General features: G+C 33.1%; 3 protein-coding genes across 3 annotated transcripts; all 3 read right to left on the reverse strand.

Annotated features, from left to right (window-relative positions):
• Positions 1-12,389: 12,389 nt before the first annotated feature.
• LOC109162568 (defensin-like protein 1) lies at positions 12,390-14,000 on the reverse strand. The gene is made up of 2 exons (XM_019311237.1): positions 13,914-14,000; positions 12,390-12,650 (listed from the first exon to the last, which is right to left on the reverse strand). Exons 1-2 carry the CDS (start codon positions 13,972-13,974, stop codon positions 12,433-12,435), a joined length of 279 nt encoding a protein of 92 aa, XP_019166782.1. The 5' UTR covers positions 13,975-14,000; the 3' UTR covers positions 12,390-12,432.
• A 2,188-nt stretch (positions 14,001-16,188) lies between these two features.
• On the reverse strand, positions 16,189-17,706 carry LOC109162569 (defensin-like protein 1). The gene is made up of 2 exons (XM_019311239.1): positions 17,575-17,706; positions 16,189-16,662 (listed from the first exon to the last, which is right to left on the reverse strand). Exons 1-2 carry the CDS (start codon positions 17,639-17,641, stop codon positions 16,445-16,447), a joined length of 285 nt encoding a protein of 94 aa, XP_019166784.1. The 5' UTR covers positions 17,642-17,706; the 3' UTR covers positions 16,189-16,444.
• Positions 17,707-20,383: 2,677 nt separating this feature from the next.
• Positions 20,384-21,578, reverse strand: LOC109162567 (defensin-like protein 1). Its single transcript, XM_019311236.1, has 2 exons — positions 21,452-21,578; positions 20,384-20,653 (listed from the first exon to the last, which is right to left on the reverse strand). The coding sequence occupies exons 1-2, from the start codon at positions 21,513-21,515 to the stop codon at positions 20,481-20,483; spliced, it is 237 nt and encodes a 78-aa protein (XP_019166781.1). The 5' UTR covers positions 21,516-21,578; the 3' UTR covers positions 20,384-20,480.
• Positions 21,579-22,365: the final 787 nt, after the last annotated feature.

Genomic DNA, 22,365 nt, shown 5'->3' on the forward strand with positions numbered 1-22,365 from the left:
GATTGCATGGAAGAAAATTGAGGTATATGCCGAAATTAGAGTATTAATATTTTCTTTTAATTTACAATTTTATTAGTAGTGTTTCTATATATTCTTTAACTTACTATATATATATATATATATATATATATATATATATATATATATATATATACATAAAAACTCATATTTTGTAGTGTCCTCAACAACCGGGTGGTGTAGAGTGCGGGTATTATGTGTTGAGATTGCACTTTATATTATGAATTTGGTTCTTTAGAAAAGATATGTAAAGTTTAATAAAACTAAATACTTTTAAATTATACTTAATTAATGTTAAAACTAATTATTTGATTATTTTAAATTTTTTGTAGGCATTTGAGGCAAAGTCCTACTCAACGAATGAAGTAGATGAGATTCGTGAGATTTGGGAAAAATATTTTTGTGAAGAATGCTTATAATATTTATATAGGTAAACATATTGATTTAGATAGTGTTGTACGGTGCCATATTATTGATATGTTGTTGATGGCTAATATAATTATGATGGAGTAGTGTTAACTATAATGTTTGAACTCTTATTTAGTTAATTTTAATAATGTGTTGGTACTTATATGTGTTTATTCATTAATTTAGTAGTGTTACGTTGATTAATTATATTGTTAATTATGTGTATTGATAGAGTTTGGTGTAGTGTGCACGCTTGTAGTAAAGTGTTGGTGTGGTGTAGTTAATAGAATTGGTGTGGTGTATTTGATATAATTGGTGTGGTATGGTGTATGTAGTTGAATTGATTAAAATATGTGTTGAAGTATTATTAGTTGATATACTTATGTGTTGAGAACGTTCATAGTAAAGTGTGATAGATATTGATGTGTTGAATATTGATTATAATGTTGGAATGTACAGAAAAAAATTGATAATTTTATCAACTAAACAAAATTCAAAAAAAATAAAAATCTGTGTCTCATCGACTCATCCTATACAGGAACATAGGCAGATTGTTTTTTTTTTTTTTTTTTTTTTTTTAAGGACAATCTACTAGGAACGGACGCAAATTGTCTAGACAGATTTTTTTTTTCTAATGACAACATTTCATTATCCAAAAATGCACTAATTACAGATCTATAAATGGGCAAGCAATGGTCTTGAGATAAAGTTCTAAAGCCATTGCACGTACAATTCATGAATCGTTCCCTCAAAGAGTGCCATAAATTAGGCTTCCATTGTGAAAGTAGCAATGACAGGCTACTTCATACTCTTCTATGCGATTGCTTCTCTAGCTAGTTGGAATAGTTTAATTTAAAACTAACTAGCAAATCACTTTAAGTTCGATCATTAGCCCACATATGGGTAAGCATGCATGTGACATTCTCTCGGGTCAATCATGACACTGTTAGGTTATGATTGTGATACTCAGAATAGCGGCGGCAAAGGTGGCCTGCTTATTGAGTGTGCCCAATCTCCTTGACCGGTTTCTGAACCTTAGCTTGGAGGTCAAAATGTGTTCAAATATGATTGACCTGTCCCCAAGTTATAATACAAGCTAAGTAAACTCGATGTATACTCCTAATTACATTTCTAACATACCTAAACCCTTCCTTAAAATTAAAATTCCACTCTCTTTGACCCTCTTCAATGTAAGGAAACCTATGGTGATGGAAGTTGGCACTAAAAACAGAAACTAACTGCCAAAATTAGCTGACATGCATTGGGCAGTCGAATGAATCCGAATGTAGACACGTAGAGACACAAGCTAAGTATGTGGAGAAATATAATGGTAGCAAAGTGATGGATACAAAGTACATTAAGATTAACGCTCGCTAGCATTAGTACAGTGTCTTCATGGTTGCATACTATACGTACGTACTCACATTTATTCCCTGGCCTCAATATAAATGCACACCACTCCTTCCACCCTTAATGTACAAATTACATAACAACATTATTGAGTGTAGCCTAGCTATTATATTATTGCAAATATATACCTACGTATATATAAAGAAATGGCAAAATCCTACACAATATTTGTTGCCTTTCTTTTCTGCTTCCTCATTGCGACACATACCGGTGAGTAATCGTGGCATTATATATATATATATATATGGTTTGTCAATTTGATTTTGTACGTATTATATATGTATACGTCTGCTCTAACGAACTAACTTTGTAGTTAATATAATATAATGTTATGTTGATAGAGAGTAAAGTGGGTGAAGAGAATGTGTGCGGGAGGCTAAGCAAATCGTACTCCGGTTGGTGTGATGGTGGCGACTGTTCTCTCCATTGCCGGGATGTTGAAGGCGCGGTTGACGGCTCATGTCACTGGCACAACGTTGGAATGGCTTGCTTCTGCTATTTCAATTGCTGACGAGAGACTAATATCATATATATAATTCAACTTCTATGCCTGAATGTCATGTCATGATCATCTGATCTGCAATAATAACAATATAGTATAATAATCCCTCAAAGTATGAATTCAATAATACTGCATGCATGCTTCATGCTGCCAGCTTGCTAATTGTATTACAATGAATTGTACTTGGCAGAAAATAATAAAATAATTAATAAGAAGTGTGTCTATCTCTTTTTCAATAGCCAAAGTTTTTGGCGAGTTGGTTGTACAATATGTATGTGTTATCTTTCAAGTATTAATCTTATTGGTGTAGGGACTGGTTCGCCAATGACTCTATCAGTAGTATTGACCTACACCTATCTAATTTGTGATAATATAACCAATTATATAACTGAGTTTTACACCCATAAACACTAACAAATTCCACCTTTAACTATTATTTTGACAAAAGACTAGGACGAGTGGAAACTAACCTGCTAAGCACCAATAAAATAGTCATAGTGAGCAGATGAGCATTAAAGTACTCAAGTCTACAAAGTGTATTCCTCACAAGATGAAAATAGTCTAAGCCAGTACAGACCACGACAAAAATAAATAAGTTAGAGTAATGAGCAGCTTAAGAATTAAGAACAACCAGAACCAAAAAAAAAAAAAAAAAAAATCCATAAAAGATCCTCCCCTCAAACAATGCATCTCCCCTTTTTGTCATAATAATAGACAGAGGAAACCAGTATTGCAAGAGTAAACCTCCACTCTTTATAAAGGGGGTCGACACAAACTGCCATCAAACAATAGGAGTGTCACCTCCCTCTTCACCATCCATGGCTTGAAGGTGTTGAGCCCGTTGTTGAATAAGTTCTCTGGCTTGCTCATGAGCTAGTTCCCTCGCTATTCCCCTATTTCCAAAATACAAGAGAATAGCTCCAACTATGTGGCCGTCAGCAGGAACATCAATCTGGGCAGGAGACATCTTTGCATCGGTGCAGGAAACATCACTCACAACCCCCCAGATAGAGTTCGATTAGAGTCACCATAGCCTCATCGATCAACTCAGGATCCATCTTCAATTTCTTCTTTGTGATTAGATTAACGAAGAACTTCATCAATTTGATGGCTTCCTCTGGGGGTGAGTTCCGATCCTTAGCCAACAACCTTAGAACAGCAAGACGATTCGATTCAGCCATTGATAGAGCTTGAAGTGATTCACTAATTACATATCTATCAATGGACTAGCAATGTTACGTTGTTGACCACTATAAGTCTTGAGATAAAGTTTTAAAGCCATGTAAAGTTCACGAATCGTGCCCTCAAAGCGTGCCATAAATTAGGCTTCCATTGTGAAAGTAGCAATGATAGACTACTTCACATTCTTCTATGAGATTGCTTCTCTAGCTAGCTGGAATAGATAGATAAACATCATATCAATTTTCTCATATTCATGCATCAGATATAGTTTAATTTAAAACTAACTAAAAATCACTTTAAGTTAATTAGTCCTCCAATGGGTAAGCATGTGACATTGTCGTCTCTAGTCAATCATGACACGTGTAAACTCATAATAGTGGTGGCAAAGGTCACTTAATTGCTTGTTGATTGTGTCTAATCTCCTTGACCTGTTTCTGAACCTTGGAGGCCAAAATGTGCTCAAATATGGTTGACCTTCTCTCAAGTTATAATACAAGTAAACTCGATGTATACTCCTGGTTATATTCTTCACATATCTAACCCCTTCCTTAAATTTAAAATTCCACTCTCTTTGACCCTTATCAATGTCACTGGGAAGGTCAACTAACTCAATGAGTGTTAGATATATAGGATAGTATGATAGGGTACATGGTGCAATCCATTTGTGCACTTACACCCACAAATTAAAGAGCTAATCATTGTTTGAAATATTCTTTAGGCAACGCTCGCTTACTTAAGTTTGACTTTACATATATGCGTGAACATTATTATTATTATTATTATTATTATTAGCTCCATAACACCAGCCAGTTCCATAATTACACTACGTATATATAATATAAGAAAACATACATATGTGAAGTAATTGAGCAATATCTATGCACGGTATAAATCCTCAACATAGAAAAAGATGATGCTGAAATATGTGTTGACCTTAACCTTACTTTCCAGGTTGGGAAAAACAATAAATTGAATTTGATAAAAAGACGTGTTGATCGAATATATGAGGTGAGGAAACCTATGGTCACCGAAGTTGGCTATAAAAACAGAAATTCAGTGCCAAAATTAGCTGACATGCATTGGGCAGACGAATGAATCCGAATGTAGACACGTAGAGACACAAGCTAAGTATATGGTAGCAAAGTGATGGATACAAAGTACATTAAGATTAACGCTCGCTACCATTAGTATAGTGTCGTCATGTTTGCAAACTATACGTACGTACTCACATTCCCTGGCCTCATATAAATACACACTTCTCCTTCCAGGCTTAATGTACAAATTACATAACAACATTATTGAGTGTAGCCTACCTATTATATTATTGCAAATATATACCTACGTATATATACAGAAATGGCAAAATCCTACACAATATGTGTTGCCTTTCTTTTCTGCTTCCTCATTGCGACACCTACCGGTGAGTAAACCTAGCAATATATATATATAGAGGGTTATGTTCGAATGAGAATCCCTTTTTCTGTGAGAACCTTACGAACTTGTACATAAATAATGCTTATAAGTGTCTACATAAATGTACACAATCTCATATTCCATTGCATAATGCAGCACATAATCTACCTTGGAATAGTTTGTGTATATTTATGTAGACGACTGCGTACATTCATGTTGGTTCGCATGTTTTCACGAGGGAAAGGATTCTTATTTGATCATATATATATATATATATATATATATATATATATATATATATATATAGTTTGTCAATTTGATTTGTACGTACTATGTATGTATATGTCTGCTCTAATAACTAAGTTTGTAGTTAATATAATATAATGTTATGTTGATAGAGAGTAAAGTGGGTGAAGAAAATTTGTGCGGGAAGCTAAGCAAATTGTACACCGGTTGGTGTGAAGATGACAACTGTGATCACAATTGCCGGGATATTGAAAGCGCGGTTTACGGCTCATGTCATCACTGGCAAAACTACATGGGATCTCTTTGCTTCTGCTATTACAATTGCTGACTAATATATATACAATTATTCAACTTCTATGCGTGAATGTCATCTGATCTCATAATATGATCTGCAATAATAATAGTAATCCCTCAAAAGTATGAATAAATTAAATGAATAATACTGCTGCCTAATTGTATTACAATGAATTGTACTTGGCAGAAAATAAATTAATTAATAAGAATATAATGTCCATCTTTTTTTCAATAGCTAATTTAAGCTTTTGGCAAGTTCGTTGTGTAATAATATATATGTATGTGTTATTTTTCAAGTATTAATCTTATTACATATTTTTAATTTATCTCTTAGCTTGTACATTAATGATATATCAACAAGTGCTGTACGGCTACACTTGTATCTTTATTTCTTTTTTCTCCAGTTTTTAGAAACCTTAGCTTGTTTATTTATAGTCCCACTATATAATAGGAAACCTTTACATACAATAAATAAGGTGAAAAGCCACGGTTCCTACTTCTATAAATAAGGTGGAGATATTTTTTCAAAAAAAAAAAAAAAAAAAAAAAAACTATTTATCAAATCACAATGCATATATCCTTTTTTATTTATAGCAAGCACCGCCCATTTTTTGCATTATATATAGAATTTTCTTATTTATTTTATAATAATGTTATGAAAAATTAGTCATTTATTTTAAAATTATACAATTGCAATTTTACAACTAACTTCTATGATAATTTAAATTTGACCATACTATTCGCTTATTATAATATAATGGAGGAGTAGGAATATCATATCCGTTCGTATTGCCTCCAGGACTCTGGGATCTGGTTCAATAACTCATCGATGTCATCCTTTACATCCTACTTAATTGGTACTGTCTATTCGTCCTGCTAGCGATCCAAAAATCTATCTTGAAGCCATCTAACTTGATATTTTAGGGACCAAGACTATGTGGTCTAATGGTACCCGGGTTGGATTTTCATTTGGAAGGTTACGAGTTCGAGCCGAAAGTATATGAACAGATATTACAATGTAATAGGACCAGTAACATTCAAAAAAAAAAAAAAACTTGATATTTTAGGGTCATTGGGCTGACCATTGAAAGAAACAAAAACTTGATATTTTAGGGTCATTGGGCTGACCATTGAAAGAAACAAACCTTAGAGCTCTGATGCCAAATGTAACATATTTTAATTTGCTTGGGATGTCATGCCATTATGAATTGATCATTTTTGTGACCTTCCTGATTAAGATCTACAAGTGTAAATCCTAACTCATCGACTTTTACACTATGTTTGCTATCTAGTCATCTACATCCGAACACTAGCACCCTAAAATTAACATAATCAACCTTCCATATTTCTTTAATCACATCATAATATGACAACTTTGCAATAACAGTATTTTTATCTTTCGAACTACACTGAAATGCATTGCATTTGCGAACAAAGAAACTCCACTGTTTTGCATAGTGCTCATTTCATCTTACAATAAACACAAGATGCAAGTGATAAAACTTCAATATATAAATAGAAGCTTCTAGCTACAGATTTATTTTCACAACGATTCAAACGATAGATCACAATTGCAAAGATAGCCCTAATGATTGCAAAATAGACATGGTTATAGTGACCCGAACAACCACTCAACTACTAATTAATCCTTCCTAAATTTGTTGATAACTACGAGACCTCTATAGTTATTTCTCTTTTTAACTGATTGATTATCAAAGAAACCTCATAAGATAATTCAATTGATAGTAATAGAAACAAGAAAGATCCAAGTCTTCATGAACAAACACACACTAGGTTCATTACAATCAGATTATCAAATCTTCCTTAACAACACACGGCCACGACCATGTACAATTCACGTATCGAGCCACGTACAAATTCACAAATCGTGCCCTCAAAGCGTATCATTGTGAAAGTAGCAATGACATACTACTTCAGACTCTTCTATGATATTGCTTCTCCAGCTAGTTGGAATAGATAGCTAAACATTATCAATTATAAATTCTCATATCCATGCATTTAATATAGTTTAAAACTAACTAGCAAATCACTTTAAGTTGATCGATTAGCCCACCTATATATAGGTAGGCATGTGACATTCTCTCTGATTAGTCATGACACGCGTTGGGCTATGAATTATGATTGTGATACTCAGAATAGTGGTGACAAAGGTGACAAGGTTGTTGATTGTGTCCAATCTCCTTGATCGGTTTCATGACCTCGGAGACCAAAATATGCGTAGATATGGTTGACCTGGCCCCCAAGTTATAGTACAAGTAGACTTGATGTATAATCCTCATTATATTCCTAACATATCTAACCCCTTCCTTAAAATTAAAATTTCACTCTCTTTGATTTTTTGCAATGTCTGTGAGAAGGTCAACTAACTCAATAAGTTTCTCCTATTATAGATATATTATAGATATATAGGATACTAGGATAGGGTACATGGTGCAATCCATTTGTGCACTTACACCTACAAATTAAAGAGCTAACCACCATTTGTTGCTTACTTAAGTCTAACTTTACAAACATGAATATTATTATCTATTAGCTCGATCCGTAACACCGGTTCTATAATTACACATATAATATAAGAAAACATATGTGAAATACTTGGGCAATATCTATGGTATAAATCCTCAACAAAAAGATGATGCTGAAATTTGCATTGTGTTGAAAGGTCAGCTCCTTACTTTCCAGCTAGGTTGGGAAAAACAATAATTTGAATTTGCTAAAAAGAGGTGTTAATATATGAGGTGAGGAAACCTATATATGCTCACCAAAGTTGGCAATAAAAACAGAAATTAACTGCCAAAATTACCTGACATTGGGGCATGCGCAGACGAATATATGAATCCGAATGTAGACTCGTAGAGACACGTACAAGTATGTATGTGGACAAATGGTAGCAAAGTGATGGATATAAAGTACATTAAGATTTACGCTCGCTAGCATTAGTGTCGTCATGTACTCACATTTATTCCCTGGCCTCAATATAAATACACACCACTCCTTCCAGCCTTAATGTCACTAATTACATAAAAACATTGAGTGTAGGCTATTATAGCAAATACGTATACAGAAATAATGGCAAAATCCTACACAATATATTTGTTGCCTTTGTTTTCTGCTTCCTCATTGCGACACTTACTGGTGAGTAATCATGGCATTATATACATTACTGGAAATTATAGAATTTCTGACCACCTGAAAAGTGATTTTAAATTAGTTGATACCAAAAAGTGGTCGGAAATAACAACAAAGGCTTTTCCGGATACCAAAAGTGATCGGAACAAGGCTTTCGACTTGATTTAAGATCACTTCCAGATGATCAAAAATTTCATAATTTCCAGTAATGATATATATATAGTGATGTTCGAATGAGAATCTCTCATCCAGTGAGAATCTTGCGAATCTGTACATAGATGCACAAAAGTGTCTACATAGATGCACAAAATCTCAAAGTTCAGTGCACAATGCACACAATCTATCTTGGAATAGTTTGTGTGCAATTATGTAAACGATCGTGTACATTCATGTTGGTTTGCATATTGGAGGAGAGATTCTCATTTGATCATATATATATATATATATATATATATATATATATATATATATATATATATATATATATAAAATCAAGTGAGAACCAACCTTAACCTATGAAACTGCGAACTCCTGAAGGATTGCGCCATAACTCCTGCACGATTGAACAGCTACGATTCCCATACACGCTGGAGGACCTTGAGGTGCAATCATATAGTAAGTACGGTGCAATCATTCAGAGGACCTTGAGATGCAATCATATAGTAAGTGCGGTGCAATCCTTCAGAAGTTTGCAAGTTCGCACGTTAAGGTCAGTTCGCACCTGATTATATGGACCTATATAGAATCATAATCAGGTGACATATATATATATATATATATATATATATATCATAATCAGGTGACATATATATATATATATATATATATATATATATATATATTGTACGTACTATGTATACGTCTGGTCTAAGTAATTTTGTAGTTAATACATAGAATATAATGTTATGTTATGTTGATAGAGAGAGAAGTGGGCGAAGAAAATGTGTGCCAGAAGCCAAGCAAAACGTACTCCGGTTAGTGTGATGGTGGCGACTGTGATCTCCATTGCCGGGATGTTGAAGGCGCGGTGGAGGGCTCATGTCACTGGACCTGGCGCCATGGATGGGCTTGCTTCTGCTATTTCAATTGCTGACTAATATAATATATATAATTATTCAACTTCTATGCGTCAATATATATAATATTGTCATGATGATCTGCAATAAAAACAATAATCCCTCAAACTCTCAAAGTATGAATAATACTTTGTCCGCATGGATAGCTCAGTTGGTCATAGTAATAAAGTTTAATACTTTGTCCGCATGGATAGCTCAGTTGGTCATAGTAATAAAGTTTGGGAAGAGTGTATGAATAATACCGTTGCCTTTTTTTTTTGAAAGTTACTGGCTCTATTACATTGTAGTATCTGTTCATATACTTTCTCAACCTACTGAAACACAAAGAACCAATAATGCCTCCACTGAGGCTCGGACTCATAATCTTCCAAATGGAAGTCTAACCCGGGTACCATTAGACCACATAGTCCTGGTGAATAATACCGTTGCCTAATTGTATTAGTATTACAATGAATTGTATTTGTACTCGCATAGACAGTTCACTTAGTCACAATGGTAAAGTTTAATAATAATAAATAGTACTTGGCATTTTCAAAAAAAAAAAATAGTACTTGGCAGTAATAAATAAAATAATTAATAAAGAAGTGTGTCCATCTTTATTTATATATTTTTTTTTCAATAGCTAAAGCTTTAAGTGATCGAGTTCGTTGTATAATAATATATTTTCAAGTATTAATCTTATTACTTATTTTTAATTTATCTCTTAGCTGGTACGTAAATGATATATCATATATCTACAAATTAAAGCACGTCTACGCTTGTATCTTTATTTTTTTTTCTTCAGTTTTTACAAACGTTGCCAATAACTTTGTGGTCTAATAACATGAAGAGCAATCATTATTGCATGGACTAAATAAAAAGTACATTTTTAATATACTAAGGGTACATTATTTATGCACGTAAAGTACATTTTTAATATACTGAGGATATATTATTTTATATAATGTACCTTCAGTACAAAAATAATGTACCTTCAATACAAAAATAATATACTTTTAATATATTAAAAATGTATCTTATATTCATGGTCCACACAATAATTTGTCCATGAAGAAACTCTTTCAAATGGGAGGTCATGTGGTGAATCTCTAGCAAGGATGATATTTTTTTTGAAACCAAACAACTGAACTTCATTAACAACTTAATAAACCCGAAATACAAGCAGGTGGGATGACGCAAGGATGATAATGAGTCAATAGTACTCAAAAAAAAAAAAAATTATTTATTTATAGTCCTACTTTTATAAATAAGGTGGTGATATTTTTTCAAATATAAAATAATAGCTATTTATCAAATCACATTGCATCCTTTATATTTATAGCAAGCACCGCCCAGTTTTCATTATATATAGAATTTTCTTATTTATTTTATATTAATGTTATGAAAAATTAGTCATTTATTTTAAAATTATACAATTGCAATATTACAACTTTATGATAATTTAAATTTGATCATACTATTCGCTTTTAATATAACTAGTAATTCAGCCGCGCGATGCACGGAAAAAAATTATGTTATTATAAATATAAATAAAAAATAGAAAAACTAAAATATTTTAAATTGTTTAATATAATAATATTTTTGAGCTTCCATTGATCAAGTATTTATTATTTTTACAGAATACAAAATTACAATTAAAATTTTGTATGATTAATATAATCTCTAATTATGTGCATATTCAAATAAACTTATAGAGAGAATTTACATAATTACATTGATTTATGCTTAATTGTATTTCATTTATATTATAATTTTCACAATACGAATAATAACTAAGATAATTACATTTGGAAAGCAAATTTCAAATTTTGTATGAGTAAATTTAAACTCTAATTGAACACATTTTTTATATGATTATATAATATATAGCTATTTTATTTTTCAAGAGTACATTTTTATATGATTATATAATATATAGCTATTTTATTTTTCAAATGTTATGTTTTTTTTTTTAATAGTAAAGAATGTTGTGGCATTAATTGTAACATTAATTACTTCTCAAACCATATAGTTTTATTATTCTTCCAAGGCTGAACCCCAACCTTAAGGGTCCCCACACCCCGGCCTGACAGAGCATTTGGGAGGAATATAGTTTTATTATTGTTAAGATAAGATGGAGGAGTAGGAATATCATATCATATTCGTTCGTATTGCCTCAATTAAGCAACTCTGACATCTGGTTCAACAACCCATCGATGTCATCATTTACCTCCTAAGCTAGCTACTTGGTACTGTCTATTCGTCCTTCTAGCTCCATAAATCTATCTTGAAGCCATCTAACTTGATATTATAGGGCCATTGGGTTGACCATAGAAAGAAACAACCCTTAAAGCTCTGATACCAAATGTAACATATGAGAAACTTGATGAGAAGAAAATCATGTGAAGTTTGAAGAAAAGGCACAGAAACTAGCTAAAAGGTGTGAACAGGAAAATTTCTTGAAAGTCGCATAAAACTGAATTTTATGGACGAGTTGCAAGCAGCTATGGATGCACGCTATCCATCATTGTCAAATTCAGACATGGTATTTTAATGGCAAGTGATAGCAAGATTCTAATTTGCTTCCCTCTAATGGGCAGAAAGAATGCCAAGATCGAGAAGAGACACAAAAGATATATTATTTGATATCATATCATATGATTACTACAGACATACATGAAGAAGTGGAAGTGGAATTATATAGACAACGTAACGGAGTATTATATTATTTCATTTCATTTCATTCTCTGGCTACTAACAGTTGAAATAGCAGAAGCAAGAAAATGCTGAAAAGCCATTCCAGTGACAAGCCCCGAATACCGCACCCTCATAATTTCTACAGTGGTCGTCACAGTTGCCGGTAACGAAGCACTGACCAGACCACGATCCACTCAGCCTTTCGCATAGACTTTCTTCGCCCCCTTCACTCTCTATTGGTGCTGGGGATGGGGCTGAAACTCTTGCTGCAATACCTGTTGCACCACCCCATTCACTTTGTTTAATACTCCATAGTAAATAAAAATTTGAATCACTTACTACATGATTGCACAACACGAATTTGATTGCAATGTAAATGTCCTCCAGCATGTTTGGGAATCGTTGCGGTGCAATCACGTAATAATTTGCGGTGCAATCTTTTAGTAGTTCACAGATTCGCAGATTAAGGCTAGGTTGCACCTGGTTACGATTATATATATATATATATATATATATATATATATATATATATATATATAGGGACAGAGCCAGAAATTCGACTGAGGGGGAGGCGAAGAAGTAGGACAGATTTAGAAATTTTTCCAGTAAAAGCGAAACATTAAATACAAAAGAGGTGATTTAAAAAAAAATTAATAAATTACCTAAGATTTTTTTTTTATAACCATTACCTAAGAAATATAGTTGTAAATATTATTGGATATGTGCGAAAAATAAAACACATCGAAACTTTATAAAAATGTTCATAACAAAATATAAAACATAATTAATTTGATAAAATAATTTGAAATAGAAAACACATTATAAATTACACATATTAAAAAAGTGACTGTGTTGAAGCCACAGGGGAAGAACTCAAAAATATGTAAAACAATTTTAATGGAAGGATTTGAACCCAAGACCTTTCCCATAACCAAACACATGCCCTACCAACTAATCTAGCTCCTCACTTGTTAATATTTACTAGTTTTTTATACTAATACTAAAACCTATACTATATATACATATATACATAGAAAAATTATATGGGGTGGGGTGGGGGTGGGGGTGGGGGTGGGGTGAGGGGGGGCAGGTGCCCCCCTGCCCCCCTTTGGCTCCGTCCCTCTATATATATATATATATATATATATATATATATATATATATATATATATATATATATATATATATATATATATATATATACTCATGATCAAATGAGTCTATCTCTTTCTATGATATAGTCCATTAAAAGCTAGAGATCAATGATTAGATTCATTATTGATGCATTTCTTCAATTTTGGCCAGAACACGATGTGTATGTCCAATTTAAAATTGATGCATCTAGTTTCTCCAATGTCACTTACTTTCAAACGCAAGTGTAAATTCAACCTAATATACAACAAATAACAAATAGATGATATTTTAAAGGCAAAACTAGTCAATAATTTTTCACCAATTCAAATTATATTTCTTATTGCTGGATTGCTTAGTTACATATTATATTGAGTATTAGAAATTGCAAATTGTGGGAAACTCACCTGTATAGGTAATGAGGAAGCAGAAAAGAAGAGTAACAAATGTTGTGTAAGATTTTGCCATTTTTTGTATATGTATATTTTGCTGCAGCTTATGTTATCTACGGTACGGTGACATCAAGTGAGGAAATGTTGGGTATTTATATTGAAGGCCGGAATGCTACCAATCAAACATTATACGAATATGCTATATCGAGTTAATTTTATATTCATCCGATCCATGCATCACTTTGCTACCATTTGTGCGCATATTGTCTCTATTTGTCTCTATTTGTGTGTATTTGTACGTAAAAACCAAATGACAGGCTCTAGTAATAAGTGATGATCTATTTAATATAATTTGAGTGCCGAAGTGGACCTTGATAACGAGGATGACGATATGAATTATGATTAAACGAGGATTCTTTGTCAACGTACTTGTGTTTTTATTGCCACGTATGATGAAGTGGACACCCTGAGAATATATAGTTTTGCATACGTATATATGGTTTTCGGCAGATGTGTCTTGCGAACGAGGTTGCTTCTCGATCAAATTTTAATAAATCTCACATAACGTGAATCAATTAAGTATATATAGCTGTTGGTGTCATGCATTTGTTACGAGTCAATGGGATATTCTTGCACAAAGAGTCAAGAACACCTCCAGTGAGGCTCGATCTCATGACCTCCCATATGAGAGAGGTCACTACATGTCATATGAGCACAAGGTGCTTGGCGTCAATGGGGTATTCAATTTGACCCTAAAATATTTATTTTGAAATAATTTGGCTCAAGCTAGCTCAAGGAATGTTTCACATCAATTCAAGTTGAAATTTGATTATTGAGATTTGAAATTAAAATTATTTCAAATGCGAAAAGCAATCAATGAAAGCACCAATAATGAAATTAATTGATTCTATTTTTGCGTGGATCAATAAATTTGCATAAGATATATTCTGTCACATTTTATCTGTCCTACTTACTATTCATTGGTCAAACCAACTATTTATTCTTTGTTTATTTTCTTTAGTATTTTTTACTTATTTTTAAATTTGATTTTTTGTGTTTAATAGTATTTTTAATGTAGTTTCTAAATATATAAATATTGTATACTAATAATAAACTTAATATTATGAAAAATTGAATTAAAAATAAGTCTAGTTAAGCCCCGTTAACCGAACCCGACACATAAAATGTGACAGATGGAATAGTAATTAAGTTATTTTGGCAATTTTTCCATATGAGATCGATCCTAATTCTCTCTCTCTCTCTCTCATCTTCTAAGCAATTATCCTAGATTAGACATAGATTTGACATCTAGATTGTATCTAAACATTTGTAAGCAAGGAATTCATTGTTAGATTGAAAATCTACATTCTACTTTAATTTCATCTAAAAATATAATCGAAATTTCTTCGCTTCATTCTCAAGTTCTTAGCCATGTATGCATTGTATTTGCTGATTTCTCCTGATCAATGTTTAGATATGTATGTGTGAGTAGTTGTTCTAGGGACATGAGCTAGAGGAATTTGATCTTTCTAGATGCTAATTCATTGACAAATTGCATAAGAGGGTGGAATTGCATAATTAGGACTATTTGATGTTTGGGTATTGTTGATTGATTTTCATTATATTGTTAGTGTTTGCTAGCCACATACATTCATTAGCATGCTTAGGAGGAGATTCAATTCAATGAGAGTTGGATTGGAGCTCCATGCCACACTTGCACAAACTCTATGTTCGCCATGAAAGTGAAGGACTTGGGGACTTCATGTTTAGTGTACTTATTGGTTTAGGAGCGATCCATCTTGGAAATGAGGTAACTCGAGTACTAAATCACAGGGTAAACACCCCATAAAAAAGGCGTTTATATTGTGGTTCTTATGTGCATTTTCATCTTTAGCGCGCCTAGGTTAGACTTGTATAACCCTAATCCTTATTCCAGGGCATCTAGGAATCCAATTTCGAAATCGAGTTAGACTTTTGTATATCACTAAGGATTTCCTAGCTCGAGCTCCTCCATTTTTCTCATTGAGTTAATTAGACTTTTGTAGTCAATTCTTTTGTAAATATCCAAAGCATTGATTGTGTGATCAAACGCTTCATATCGTCATGCTTAATTAGCTTCTTGTTGATATATATTCGACCTTGGTATGGTATCTAGAGTTCTTATAATTGCATGAATAATTGGGACATAACTCCTAATCGGAGCGAAAATATTTCACCCACTCACCTTATACTTGCATCATCCACCAACTTTGCGTAGAAATACTGCATAGATCATACACTTAGAAAGATAAAATAGAGAACACAGTACACACATTATATTATATTATACTATACGTACCACCAACCCACCAAAGACTTAGGCTATACATAAAATAAGAAAAAATAAAAATAAAAATCAGACACACATACAATATAATACATATTATTACTTTGTGCCAATCAAGTAGAATTGATTGTGATGATAGAAATATTGCACAGTTTTATTGGAAGAAATGGATGGGGTGGGAATTATGTATAATATATATTTGAATTTGAATTGGATGGAATCAGCAGTTGAAATAGCAGTAGCAAGAAAATCCAGCCAAGCCATTCCAGTGACAAGCCCCGTATACCGCACCTTCTAAATTCTTACATTGGTCGTTACAGTTGCCGCTAATGAAGCACTGCCCAGACCACGTTATACTCATCTTTTCGCACAAATTTTCTTCACCCCCTTCACTCCCACTCTCTATTGGACTTGGAGCAGCTGCTGGAGCACATGCATCTGTAACACCACCTCTACGTTAGTACAAACCATGGTTGCAGTAAGCGCTAGGCGCTAGTCCGGCGCCCGGACAGCGCCTAGCGCCTAGGCGGGCGCCAAAAAAACAGTGGTAGACTTACAGTTTGACAATTTTAATGGGGTTGTTTTCAACATTTAATCAAATAACACATCCAAATGAATGAATTAATGATAATTCATAAGTCATAACATCAAAACAATTGTTTTAAAAAACATTAAAACAATATTAAAATTTAAAAATACTCAAATACTTCAATCATCCAAAGATTCTAAATATCAAATTAGTCTACGAATGTATATATGTCATATTATATATATGTATGCGCGCGCGCACACACACATAATAAAAAAATAGGCCGAGCCGATCGGGTTAACTCAACCGAAATGGACGAGTTAACTCGACTAACTTAGACGCTAGGCAGCTAAATGGGCCGAGTTAAGCGCTAGGCGGGCGCCTAGAGGGGAAATCGCCACAGTCTAGAGGCGCCTAGCGCCTAAACCGATTTTTACAACCCTGGTTCAAACACGTACTATATATATATATATATATATATATATATATATATATATATATATATATATATATATATATATATATATATATATATATATGTGTGTGTGTGTGTGTGTGTTTGTGTTCAGGATTACGTACGGACAATGTTTCCTATGCGGTCAGGCACCATTAGGTACGCATAAATGCACCACAAAGTGTTCAAAAATGCACCATTAGGTGCGGTGGTTTTTTTGGTGCGTGGTGCATTTTTGGGTACACTTGTGCATTTTCAAACACTGTATAGTGTATTTATGCATACCTAATGGTGCAATCCACACGGACCACGAGAAGCCCTGTCCTCATTTGAATCATTATATATATAAATTGTAGGGATTACTCACCTGTGGATGAAATGAGGAAGCAGAAAAGGAGAGCAACAAATATTGTGTAAGATTTTGATTTTGCCATTTCTATCAATAATGTATGTATTTGCTGGAGCTTAATTACGACGCTCAATGGACTAGTAACGCTTGTTATTTGTGGTGACACTAAGTGAGGAAATGTTATGTATTTATATTGAAGGAATGCCATGCACCATTCTAAAATGACAGTAATACTATCGTTAATTTTAATGTACATATGTTTGTATCCATGCATCATATCGTTTTGCTGCATTTAATGAATATACCTCTGATCTGTGCATCTATTTGTTTGTATCTGTATTCTGTAATAACCAAATGATGACAGATTCGATGGGTACTAGTAACAAGTGTACGTTGATCTGTTTAATTTGTGTATTGTTGGTGAAGTGGACCTTGATAACCACGAGGACGGTAGGAATTATGGTTGACTAACGAGGATTCTTTCCCAACATACGATTACTTGTCTTTTTATTGCCAGATTTGAGCATAGCAAATTCAAGTTCTTGTTGTTTTTTCTCAACCCAAAAACAAGATAACATATTTTTTTTTACTACAAATAAGAAGCTTTGTGCGCGAAGAAAATCCAGCAGATAGCTAGCTAGTACCAATTATATATGCAAAAACTTGTATGGGACTATATCATTAATCTTTAATGAGTTATTATGCCATGGATAAGGTGAACCCGGGTCCTAAACGACGTATAAATTGTGTATTTTTAGTATTAGAATTATGAGCATCTAAAATATAAATTGTGTTTCTAAGTCAAAACACATCACATCTGTCAGGGTCATCAAATCCTAATCTGTTAATATTATGTGACTGCAAAACAAGGTAATCAATTATATATATGTTAGCATTGTGTGCTCGTAGTATACAAATTGTGAACTTTTAAAAGGTAAATTGTGAACATTTAGTATATAAATGGTGAACATTTAGACCCGCGTCCACCTTGCAAGGTGGATCCAAGTCCATAGAATAATTTGGGATCTTTAATTTGTCCCTGAAATGGGTCATGTCAATCCCTGAGGCTAGAGAGATTGGCGGGGTTTTCACTTTTCCCTTTTCATTTTAACATGGAATGATAGTATTGCCCCGTCATTAAAAAAAAATTAAGCTGTATTAAGAGATTCCAGTGACAATTTGCCAACTAAAATTGATAAAAATTAAATAATTAGAGTATTAAATCATATACTAGGACCATGTGGTCTAATGGTACCCGGGTTGGACTTCTATTTAGAAGATTATGAGTTCGAGCCTCAGTGAAGGCGTTATTGGTTCTTTGTGTTTCAGTAGGTCGAGAAAGTGTAAGTATATGAACAGATACTACAATGTAATAGAGCCAGTAGCTTTAAAAAAAAAAAAAAGAGTATTAAATCATATTGTTAGTTTTGAAAGTTGTGAACTCAAATTAATAACACTCAATAGTCATAAAACTAAAAATATAATTAACTCTATTTTAAAATTATACTTTGTTTACGGAATTAACTCTATTTTAAAATTATACTTTGTTTACGGGTGCACAATTTTAGAATTGTTCATTCGTTTTTTTTTTTTTTCAATTTAAAGACCTAATTGTATTTTTAGGTCACACTTGTGTGAGTACGTCTAACGGATCCTAGTAAATGTAATATTAATTAGAAATAAAGTTTTTGTTACTTATAAGGAAAAATGTAATGCTTTTGAAGACAGATATAATACTCTTATATTTTGATGTAAAAGTATTGTACTTTTTTTTTTTAAATCAAAAGTATTATATTTTTACTTATAAGTAATTCATTTTATATTTTCCATCAAAATATAAAAGTATTACATTTTCTTTCAAAAATATTGTATTTTTCATATAAGTAATAAACAGCAAATTATGCCATGGAAATGTGTCCACCTTGCAAGGTGGGCACGGTTCCATATCCATAATTTCTATACTGTAGATTCATAATTATAGAGCTATATGTTCATAATTTTCGATGTTCATATTCTTGAACTCTGTTTTTACAACTCACAGAACTACATGTTCATAATTTGATAACTATACAGTTTAGAAATTATGAATCTACAGTACAAAATTTATAAATCTACAGTACATAAATTATGAATCTGCAGTATAGAAATTATGAATCTACTGTATAGAAATTATGAATCTGAAGTATAGATTTTATGAATCTACAGTATAAAAATTATGAATCTACAGTAAAGAAATTATGTATATGGAACCTTGCTCACCTAGCATGCAAGGTGGGCATGACTCCGCAGCATAACGTTTCGTAATAAACATTTTATTCATGATTTAGTATTACAACATTTAATATTGACCCGACCGTCTCACTAACAAGGACCCGGTCTCATACAAATTTTATGTCTTGCTTAGTTGCTTGTTTGACCATTTTTATTTTAATAGTACTTTAATTATTATTATTATTATTATTGAATAGTACTTTAATTCTTGAAACTCATTGCCTACATTTTTATCTGCATATATATACTGGTAAAATTACAAACGTCTTATAATTTAAGGTTGAAATACTTGTAAATTATTAACGTAGTAATACATGAGAATTGAGATGATAATAATATGATTAAGACTAAAACGAGAGCTCAAGTCAACCAGTAAACCGTCACACCAGCAAAGAGTACGTGACTATAGAAAAACCAAATTAAACAGTGAAACTAAATATTACATTCGATCTGCTACTTATAATTCCTTGTATCGTAGTGATAGAGATAACCAATTAAGCTAAGTAGCAGTCTTATTCCCACACCGGCCTGGCGGCCTGACACAACTAACAAAAGGCTCACAATAACTCTTAGCAGGATATATTATTGGAAATTAAAAGAACATTGATTAAGAAGCATGCATGCATGCATATTGGATGAATTGATGAGCTAGATTAGCACTTGAAATAGCAGAAGCAAGCAAATCCAAAACCGCTCCTGTGACACGCCCCGAATGTGGCGCCTTCGATCTTCTTGCACTGCCGGCTACAGTTGCCGGTAACGATGCACGGACCCGTCCATGTCTTGCTGCGCTTCTGGCACACCTTAGCTTCACCCACTTCTACCTCTGCATCTCCAAATCTCTAACAACTATTACTACCAACATAGTTAATTAATTCCATCTCTAAATATCTAATTAAATAATAATAAGTTGGGTGGAGGCCACCGATAAAGGGTCAAGTCCAGCCGTTGGTGATTATGTGGATTGTTAGGCTGATCGGAGGACGGAGAAGGGTTAAGTCTAGCATCTTGCCTATAGTATTAAGAAGCTATAGCTATAGGGATCTTAATAAGAGCTAGGGAGCTATAGCTATAGGTATTTAAGTCTAGCAAATGGTGGCTAGAGGGATTATATTGTTGAGTTTAGGTCGGTGAAGGTCAAGTCTGGTGTCCTGTCACTCAAAAATGTGGTAACGGTATTTAAGGAGCTATAGCTATAGGAATCTTAACAAGAGGGAGCTATAGCTATAGGTATTTAAGTTCAGCAGTTGGTGGCTAGGGGGTTTATATTGTTTGGTGGAGGCCAGTAAATGGTCAAGTCTAGCATCCTACCTCTCAAAAAAATGTGGTGACGGTATTTAAGGAGCTATAGCTATAGGGATGTTAATAAGAGGGAGTTATACCTATAGGTATTTAAATCTAGCAGTTGGTGTCTAGAGGGATTGTTGAGCTATAACTTTTGACGTACTAGTAAACGTTTGATCTTAACAAATGGTATATAATAGCCAATTATATTTAATGGTGACTCTCTCGAAAATGTGGTTGCAGTATATAAAGAAATAAAGAGGTAATAAATGAAAAGAATATAAAAAAGAAATGATTTCTTCCAAATTGAGTACATTATATTATTGTAGTGGTTACGTACCAGTTGATGCAATGAGGAGGAAGCAGAAAAGAAGGGCAACAAATGTTGTGTAAGACTTTGGCATGCCTATATGTATATATTTGCTTCTGTCTACAATTAATGGATTAATGATTGTGAGTTGTGGTGAGATTAAGTGAAGAAACGGTACCTATTTATAGTGGGGGAAATACCACTATGCATACTTGACTTGTTCATACATCAAAAGGGCTGTGTAGAAATTTTGACTAAGGGGAGTTGAGAAGAACAAATTTAGTCAATCAACACTATATTATAAAAACATATAACTTAAAATTAACGAATATAAAGAAGACTTCGTGGACAAGATAATGTTAAAATATGGCAGAAGATAACCCCAAATCTGGGGTTTGAATAGATTATATTATGCATGGATCATGTTCCCAGCAAACAAAGGTGTATATATTTATTTATCTTTTCATGTTTGAAAATTGGCTTAGAGCAAGCTTGACCTTAGGGATTTACCAGTACTGTAATCAGGCCGAGTATTCAGCACTATTTGGGTTTTTTTTTAGTAATTTGGTTTATATGTACTAGTCTCCCGACGTCAAAATGATGTGGTAAATACACTGGGATGTGTATATACGGTGTATGTATACAAGCTTGGGTAATTTAGACAGTGGGTCAGACGTTCCCGAGCTAAAATGTATTACTAATTAATGAGAAAGTCCAAAAGTCCCTCCACTAGAGTATCAAATGTGCTATATATAGAAATATATATGAAGGAGACACATGACGGGTGTTCGCCATGCCCACCACTGCACGTGTCTCACATGCACGGGGTATGGCCGGTGGTGCTTCTAATAGGTCCACGTGTGGGGTAATTCTTGACATTTGCATTGAAACAGGATGATGGGGGAACGGTGCAATGACGTTTATCTTCTAATGTACGGAGTGTC

The sequence above is a fragment of the Ipomoea nil genome, unplaced genomic scaffold (assembly GCF_001879475.1).
Source record: "Ipomoea nil cultivar Tokyo-kokei standard unplaced genomic scaffold, Asagao_1.1 scaffold2950, whole genome shotgun sequence".
Taxonomy (NCBI): Eukaryota; Viridiplantae; Streptophyta; class Magnoliopsida; order Solanales; family Convolvulaceae; genus Ipomoea; species Ipomoea nil.